At 39.4% G+C, this 8,913-nt stretch overlaps 1 protein-coding gene across 1 annotated transcript; it reads left to right on the top strand.

Moving 5' to 3' along the window:
* Positions 1–1,175: 1,175 nt before the first annotated feature.
* On the top strand, positions 1,176–7,941 carry mnd1 (meiotic nuclear divisions 1 homolog (S. cerevisiae)). Its single transcript, XM_086081763.1, has 8 exons — positions 1,176–1,321; positions 1,828–1,893; positions 2,007–2,064; positions 3,094–3,242; positions 3,682–3,756; positions 3,840–3,954; positions 5,440–5,484; positions 6,923–7,941. Exons 1-8 carry the CDS (start codon positions 1,319–1,321, stop codon positions 7,027–7,029), a joined length of 618 nt encoding a protein of 205 aa, XP_085937889.1. The 5' UTR covers positions 1,176–1,318; the 3' UTR covers positions 7,030–7,941.
* Positions 7,942–8,913: the final 972 nt, after the last annotated feature.

The raw sequence follows: 8,913 nt of genomic DNA, 5'->3' as shown, positions 1-8,913 counted from the left end.
TTCACTCATGGAAGGTACAACTGTATTCTTATCCTACTGTTCTTCACCCCCCCCCCCTCCCTTTTCAGCGTGGCCCAAATACTCCTTGTCTTGCAGTGCACTGTGTAATGTTGTAGCAGAGGAAGTCTTGCTATATTTCTTGGGACGATGCACTCGAGTTATAACTGAAAAGTGTCGCGCCAAAAACATGCACGTTCACGACACGCGTTACGATACGAGCTCACGCATGGCTTTAATAAGCGTGAATGTCACGTGTCATCGATTGGGGGGAAAAAACCTAACCCACGTTCGACAGAGTCACCAAGTGCAATCTGCTGTGTTGTGACGCCTTACACCTTCAGAAATTTGCATTTGACAACTACGTACTAACAAAAGAATATTGTAGCAAATAAAGAGTTTGACAGTAAAGAGAATAAATGGCTGCACAGTGTTTGATGAGGATTTCCCCTCCGTGTTCATTCCTGATAATTATTATTTTTTTCATGTTCTTGTTTATATTTCTTTAAACGTCAAATGGAATTAAAGTCCGCAGTGGACCAAAAACACGTTTCTGATGCATTTCTCCTTTTACTTCTACTAATTGAAGTTTTCTCTTGTAAAAGACCTTGGTTTGTTACACTTGTTTTTGTAATATTAAAACTTTAAGTCTTGTAAACTTGAGACTTTTTTCCCTGTTATTATTTTGCTATTCATAAATTAATTTAAAAATAATTTTGTTCCCGTAATATGAGGGCCTTATTACTATATAATTACACATTTTCTTGTGAAATTAATTTTATTATAATTTATTTTTTTTGTAAAATGAAAACTTCCGTCTTCATTATGCAATGACTTTGAAATATGGCCTAAACTTGTCTTTTATTTTTATTGACGTAAAAACAACAACATACTCAATAGCACTCAATACTTCTTACCTTACCGATAGGAAGCAGTAGACTTCAGTCAAAGTTAAGGTGCCTTCACTGTCAACGGAAAGCGAAAATTATTTTTTATCGTATTTTGATTATAAAAAGCATAGATTGTGGATGCCTGATATAAAATGACAAATATCAAAATAAGAAGATTTGTGACTGACGGACTTTCCAAAAACAAAAATAACAGGCGTGTGAGCTTGCAGCGTCGCACTCAATGACGCGAATGTGTGTAAATGTCCAGGATGTACTTGAATGCGACACAGCGATATCACGTGACAGACTTCCGCGGGATAATTCAGAAGCGTCTCCACACTCAAGCTAGAAAAACGCAACAAAACAGAACGAATATCACAAACCACGCATATTAGCAGCAGTGGACGTTTCTAGGCTATTTACTTATCACAATGGTAAGCTAATTAAGCTCTATTTATTTATTTATTTTTAATCGCTAGTACTGCTGATATTAGTATCGAGTTGGAAGTGACGTGTTAAAGGTTCTATTTACTCCAAATTCATCCATATTTACTTTAATAATATACTTTCGAATTGGTAAAGTCAATTACTATGTATTTGTACTTTAAAAGTAATGGCAAGATCAACTTTTAGGAGAAGATTGTCGCTAAATGGCACGTGCCGTAAATGGATGCCACCGGTCGCAACACATTCGTCTCAACACAAACTTTCAATTTACGTCTCAAGTGGTTGTGTCGTCATTTTATCATTAAAATATTTTGTTTAATTTAGAGGTAAATCGCGTGTTTCTTTAGTGAGCTTTTTGTACACTTTTCGCACAAGGTTTAACGTTAATTATATGTAGTTTCTGGAAGTTTGTTACTTATTCTCAGCCACGTACGAAGCAAATCATAATGTGTTTTGTCATGTTGGCAATTTTATTATCATCATTGCTTTTCAGTCCAAAAAGAAAGGACTAAGTTTGGAGGAGAAGAGAAGTCGCATGATGGAGATTTTCTTTGAAACAGTGAGTAATATTTGGTGATTTATTTAAAAAAGAGAATTAAAAATAGTGGTTGCTGTCTTTGTTTGATGCACAATAAATCACACATCTCTTCTTTTTTCTTTTTTTTTTTGTAGAAGGATGTATTTCAGCTGAAAGACATTGAGAAGATTGCCCCTAAAACAAAGGGGATAAGTAAGTTATAATTCAGAATCATGTAAACAATTTTTAAAAATGAACCAATTGTCTCTTTCAAATAGCAACGCTGCCATGTAGAGAAATGACAGTTGCTGTGCCTTTACTGCAACAATAGCAATTTAGATGGTCGGCCTGGGCCCTGATTAAAAGCACATGTTTTTGGAGCCCCTTACTCGGGCATGATGTTGTTACTTAGTGATGATGGGGGGAGGAGGGGAAGGGCGGTTTCCTGCAGATCTTTCCATGTTTTTCCTAAAGTACGACTGCTGGTGTGGCTCTGAACACAACGCTGCCATTTTTTTTCCTTTTCTCAAAGAAGTGTCACATTTCAGATGTCATTCTGGCTCGGCTACATTCTCTCCAAGCGCACGTCAGGCCGCAGATGTTTTTGCTTTGTCGACATTAGAGAGGCACACACCAAAAAAATCCATTCCGACTTAGAATAATTCAATACAATCCGGTTTTCTTAAGAGGAAATAACAAAAAATGAGATTGTTTCTTCTGGAATAAGTGAATTGCTGTTTAGTAAAACTGATCAACTAGATCAGAACAGCCAGAGGTTTTTATTCCTAAAAGGTATATTTAATATTGTTGTAAGCCACTGTAATATTGTTCACATTTTGAACATTTACACTGTGCCTAAATATAGGAAATCAAATGGAATTTATTGCACATAAATGTTCAATAATTATTGTACCTAAATAAATGTTTTATCTATTAATTATTAATTTTGTTTTATTATAGTTTTATTGACTATACAGAACTTTTATGCCACATTTGAACATTGCTGACAGTTGTCCAAAGTGGTGAACCACTGCTAATCATAAAAAAATAGCAAAAACAACAAAACTCTTGACTTACGTGACAAATCACAAAAGCCTATTCCAAAAGTCTCTTTTAAAAAAAAGCCAAAGAAAAAGCTAAACATGCCTCACTTTAGTGGATCCGCTGTATTCTATTATCATGCAAGCTAATACTGGAAGAAGGCGCCTCATCGCGTCATGTTGTGTCCGTGTGGTCTTTCAGCGCCCATGACGGTGAAGGAGGTGCTGCAGAGCCTGGTGGACGACAACATGGTGGACTGCGAGCGCGTGGGCACGTCCAACTACTATTGGGCTTTCCCCAGCAAAGCTCTGCACGCTCGTGAGCTCAAACTAGAGGAGCTGAACAAACAGGTGAGCACAGAGTCCCACTCTGCCCCGCTGCCATATGGTGTTCCGCAGGGTTCAATTTTGGGGCCCCTGCTGTTTTCATTGTTTTTTGCTGGTATTGCAAGTATTGTATTTCCTTTCACTTCCATGCGGACGGCAGTCCGATCTATGTCCCGCTAAGTCCTCAAGGCCACTTTTGTCCTGTCTGGAAAGTGACAAAATGGCCGCCCCTGAGATGGCTAAAGATTTTGCGGCTTAACTCATATTCCACAAACATAATATTAATTTGGGGGGGGCGCACACAATATGTTATTGTAAAGAAAAATTTGGGGTTGACTTGCCGTTTAAGTTATGATAAAATGTGTGTTTTATTTCACAGACCAATGTGTGTTATTAGCAGTTGATATTTCCCCAAGTTGCAATCGAGTTGTAATGCAAGACTTGACCGTCTCCACTCAAAAAGGTGTCGGGGGCAAAGCAGCGCCAAACCTCTCTGCTGGACGCGATTGGAAAAGCCAAAGAAGGACGCCAGGACACAGTAAGAAGTCGTGTTTTTTTAGCATACAAAACATGATGGTATGTTCACAAGCTGAATGACCTCGCGCGTGTGTGTACGTGTAGGAAGAGAGGAGCGCCATGTTAAAGGAGTTTCAGGCCCTGAAAGACGAGCGAGCTCAGCTGCAGACTGAGTGGGACAAGTACAAGGAGTGTGACCCACAAGTTGTCGAACAGATGAGTGAGTATTAGTGACTCGCGTCTGACCGATTTAATCGGCCAATAAATAGTAGCTATTATAAAATCTGCAAAAATCCGATTTTTTTAACACATTAATACTAGGGGTGTCAAAATTAGTGCGTTAAGTTAAAGTTACTTTAACACCATAAATGTTTTTTTAACACACGATTAATGAATGCGTCTTACTTGGAAAGCCTGTACTGGGGGAATTCCAGTTGCAGCTCAGCAGACACGTCCACGTCCAAATTTTGCAGTAATACATTTAGTAATGCATATACTTGTGGAGATTAGGGTCACGTTGTGTTTTACAGTTTTAAAAATGTACAGAATTACATGTTACTTCATATTAAAGATTAGATAGCTCTTAAATATGAAAAGAAAAATGCAGAGCTGTCATCAACGTCTAAGAAATGCAATTATGCCATCTAGTGGCAAAAACAAAACAATATCACACTCGCTTTTTATCGTACAGTACATCTTTTTAATTTTAACTCAATTTTATGAATTATTATGAATTTACTGTATCAATCAAAGATGCAGCCATATTTATATTAGTGTAACATTGTTTCCACTTTTATGTTAACAACAGTATGAAAACATAAACATATTTTATTGTGCATTTAGAACATATATAAATAATTTGTGAATAATCGTGAGTTAACTCCCACGCCTAATTAATCCATAAATAGGACAAAGATAATGATTAAATGAAAAATTTATGTAAAACAAATGTTGTGCTTGCAATTCGTGATTATGATTGTAAGCTTTAAAGGACAAAAAATACTGTATACATTTTTTTAATTTTTATTAATTTGCCGATTCATCAGTTATCAGAATCACCCTAAAAAAAATCTGTATGGGGGAGGCATCTAGTAGGGGTGAGATGAAGTAGGTTAGCAGGTCATCACAGTCACTACCCATATTTATTGATTGGCCATCTTTTTTTCTTAAGTGGATGACACGCTAATATAACCCAATCGGGCCTCTATTAGAAGGCCACGGCATCAATTTGAGGGAGGCGTCTATTTGTCATATACGTGGATGACACACCTGACGTCCAATCGGGACATGCCATCGATTATCGGGATGGTCAGTATTTGAGGAAATAAGAGTATTGAACGGAGATAATTACACTTCCTACCCATACTTTTTCTGATGGGTATCAATTATTTGGCTTACTAGTTACGTGGTAAAAGTTCCTGCGGTTTGCTAATGAAACAATTTTTATTTATTTTTTTGCCTAAATGTGGCTAATAATTACATATATTTTTACTTTTTGTTATACACCATTTAAGTTATAACAATGCTACCACTGACAGCCCAACATTAACTTGAAGATATAATCACAAGATTTTTATAATAAATTGCTTCAGTAAATAACATAGCTTCATATTGTAAACTATTATTTACTTGCCATTGACTATCTAGTTGCGCTGTCATCATCATGAGTATCCCACTAACCAGTTTGCCTTTTTATCTTTCACAGGAAAATCAAATGTTGTGGCCAAAGAAGCTGTTTCCAGGTGGACAGGTGAGTCATTTTTGGGGAATTTTTTCGGCACACCCTGCCTGCGAATTTCACGGGAACACAAGTGCTGCTTGTGCAACAAATGACACATGGCGTCTGCCTCTCTCACTCTCCTATTGTTGACTCTTCAAGTGTAACCATGGTGACTGTTGACTATTTTGGTCAAAATGCATCTGCCTGCTTGCCCGAGCAAGAAGGCGCACAATGTGGAAGTCAACAAAAACAGAACAGGAAGTGAAAGGTCAAGAAAAGGTGGACAGCGTGCCGCGCTGTTGAATTGAATAATAAATGGGTTATTTTAAAAGATAATTAAGGTTATATTTGGTTATATTTTGTTCAGTTTCTGGCACATTTACTGTCTATCCAAGCTGAGTATGGCGCCTAAACGGGTTGCTGTTAAAACTGATGAGGGAAAACAGAAAGCAATGGGCACAATTACAGTATATCCAGGCCCTATGAGTTTGCCGCCTAAACGGGTTGCTATAGTAACTCAAACAGAAAGTAAACAGGATTCCACTCGTGACTGGCATAAGTTTACCCATCCCCGACTAGTTAGCCGCCTAAATGGGTTGCTGTAGAAACTGAAGGATTACAGTATATCAGGCCCTATGAGTTTGCCGCCTAAACGGGTTGCTGTAGTAACTCAAACAGAAAGTAAATAGGATTCCACTGGTGGCGGGCATAAATTTACCCAGGCCCGACTAGTTGGCCGCCTAAACGGGTTGCTGTAAAAAAAAAAAAAAGGATTACAGTATATCAGGCTCTATGAGTTACCCAGTTTATCCAGGCCCAACGTGTTGGTGTAGAAACTGGCGGGTTACAGTATATCCAGGTCCCTATGAGTTGTCCGCCTAAACGGGTGGTTATAGTAACTCAAACAGAAAGTAAACAGGATTCCACTGGTGGTGGGCATAAATTTACCCAGGCCCGACTAGTTAGCCGCCTAAACGGGTTGCTGTAGAAACTGAAGGATTACAGTATAACAGGCTCTATGAGTTAGCCGCCTAAACGGGATGCTGTAGTAACTCAAAACAGAAAGTAAACAGGATTCCGCTGGTGGCGGGCACAGGTTTACCCAGGCCCGACTAGTTTGCTGCCTAAACAGGTTGCTGTAAAAAAATAAAAAATAAAGAGAGAGAAGAAGGATTACAGTATATCAGGCCCTATGAGTTTGCCGCCTAAACGGGTTGCTGTAGTAACTCAAACAAGAGAGTAAATGGGATTCCACTGGTGGCTGGCACAAGCTTACCCAGGCCTAACTAGTTGGCCTCCTAAATGGGTTGCTGTAGAAACTGAAGGATTACAGTATATCAGGCCCGATGAGTTAGCCGCCTAAACGGGTTGCTGTAGTAACTCAAAACAGAAAGTAAACAGGATTCCACCCAACAGCAGCACCATGGACATCCAATCTAACTTTTGTTTTTTGTTTTTGTTTTTCCAGACAATGTTTTCGCCATCAAGTCGTGGACCAAGAAAAAGTTTGCGTTCGATGACAGCCGCGTCAACAAAGCCTTCGGGATCCCCGAGGATTTCGACTACATGGACTGACCGACTCCCGTTTCTCCAGTTTCAGGACTCGTTGTTGTCTCTTCGGCCCGTGTTTGAGTTTTTTGCCGCAACCGGAGACAAAACAAGAGCGTCCATTAGCGGCCTCGGCGATGAAAACCATTTTGCAGCCGTTGGCCTAACTTCCCTAAGATCGTCCGTTGTGCCCTTTTTTTCTATGATCATAAGGTTCCTTTTAGTTGCTGGTTGACATTGCGCATGTTTCTCCGTTTCTCCGCCAGGCCCGTACAAGCAGAGTTTCTGTACGGGCCAACAAAATGGTAACGATGCTGTCGCGGCACGTCAGCGCCGACGACTCGCGCCTTCTGCAAAAATGAGATGCAGAGCAGAGCCGCGGCGTGTTTACGTGATAAGCTCCGTGAGTCTCCGCGTGCACGCCAACGTTCTGTTTTTCCATCGCTTGTGCGGTAAAAAGACGTCACTTTTCTGTGTTTTACGACGCGCCAGGCGACCTTGCGACCGCATAGTGTTCACGTTTGTTTGTTTTAAAATGTGCTCTCCCCCCCCCCCCCCCCCGTGAAGAGAGGGGGTAAAAATATGTCAATAAATGCCTGAGTGCAGTTTTGTTTGGACACGCCCACCCGCCGTGTAACATCGCTCGTGTGTGTTCATGTGAGGACTTGCCCGACCTGTTTTTTGCTGCCAATCATCGTTCTGTTGCATACTGAGTTTACGGGCAACGAAAGAAAACACATTTGAACAAAAAAATAAAAGTACATTTGATAGTACAGCGTGCTCGGTCCCGGGACAATTTGTAGGCTGGATTATTTTATTTTATTTTTACAAGGATTCCCCCTCGTAATTTAAACATAACTGCAATGTGTATGTAGACCTTAAAGGCCTTTTGTTCTTGTTGTTGTAAGGAAATAAAGTCGTAATCATTCCAAGAACGTATTTTTGCCGGGATGAAAAGTCATTTTCTTACAAGAATAAAATAAAACCCATATGATATGATATTAAAATAAAAGTTTGATGAGGGAAGAGAGTTGTTTTTTTAATAAGTGCATTTTCAAAAAACAACTTTATTCTTGTAATATGACTAATTCTGTATAAGATGGCTTTATATAAAAATAAAAGGGAATTTGTTCCTCTTACTACATTAAGCAATTTCTGGAAAAATGTGAATGCTGAAATGCTGGATTAAAAAATTGGAATGATATTGAATGAGGTGGAATGTTGAAAAAATGCGTAATGGTATAGAACTACTTGGAAGATCTAGAATGATCTTGAACGCTAGTGGTAAAAATGTACAATATGTTAGTGAATATGGAAAATAACTATTTAACACACAATGTGTATACTGTATTGTGGCCACCTGTATTTTCTTTAAAAATGGGCTTTTCACTTCTTGTATATGAAGCGATATCCAAGTGACCTTGACTGATAAGCCTGCTTGGAACAGACTGCTTGCTTTCCTGTCTAGCTGACCCTCCCGTTCTCCTCCCAAAACCCAACCAGGCTGCATAAAAATCTTCCCGTGATGATTTACTGCGCACTCTCTCAAAGATGGCTTCTTGTAGTCTACTCTGTAAGACTTTTGTATATGTGAAGCTTCAAATATAAAGAAACCCAAAAGATGAAATTGTTTTCCAGACTGTTTAATTCATCTTGCTTTAGCTAACATTCCCCAAAAATGTCACCCTCGCAGTTTTTTTTTTTTTAAATTGCATTTTTAAAACGTGACAACTGTTTTCTCAAAACTAGCTACTGGTTGTCGTTGAAAATCCCGAAAGTGAATTTGAGAACGAGGAAAATGCCGGTCACGTCGCCAGCTCATGTTAAATGTCTTGCGTGCGCACTGCGCATGCGCGCGAGGAAACGATGGAAGGAGGGAGGGTCCAAGTGCTCGCGGGGGGGGGGGGGGGG

Source organism: Leptonotus elevatus, chromosome 8 (assembly GCF_054856555.1).
Source record: "Leptonotus elevatus isolate MCC_2025b chromosome 8, RoL_Lele_1.0, whole genome shotgun sequence".
Classification (NCBI taxonomy): domain Eukaryota; kingdom Metazoa; phylum Chordata; class Actinopteri; order Syngnathiformes; family Syngnathidae; genus Leptonotus; species Leptonotus elevatus.
The sequence above is the reverse complement of the archived record's forward strand: the minus strand, read 5'-3'. Positions and strand labels throughout refer to the sequence as shown.

What these genes read in the sequence shown, in the direction of transcription:
- mnd1 (XM_086081763.1), top strand. An exon ending in CCCTAAAACAAAGGGGATAA is followed by an intron (nt 2,065 to 3,093) that starts GTAAGTTATAAT and finishes GTGGTCTTTCAG; the next exon opens with CGCCCATGACGGTGAAGGAG. An exon ending in TAGAGGAGCTGAACAAACAG is followed by an intron (nt 3,243 to 3,681) that starts GTGAGCACAGAG and finishes CCACTCAAAAAG; the next exon opens with GTGTCGGGGGCAAAGCAGCG.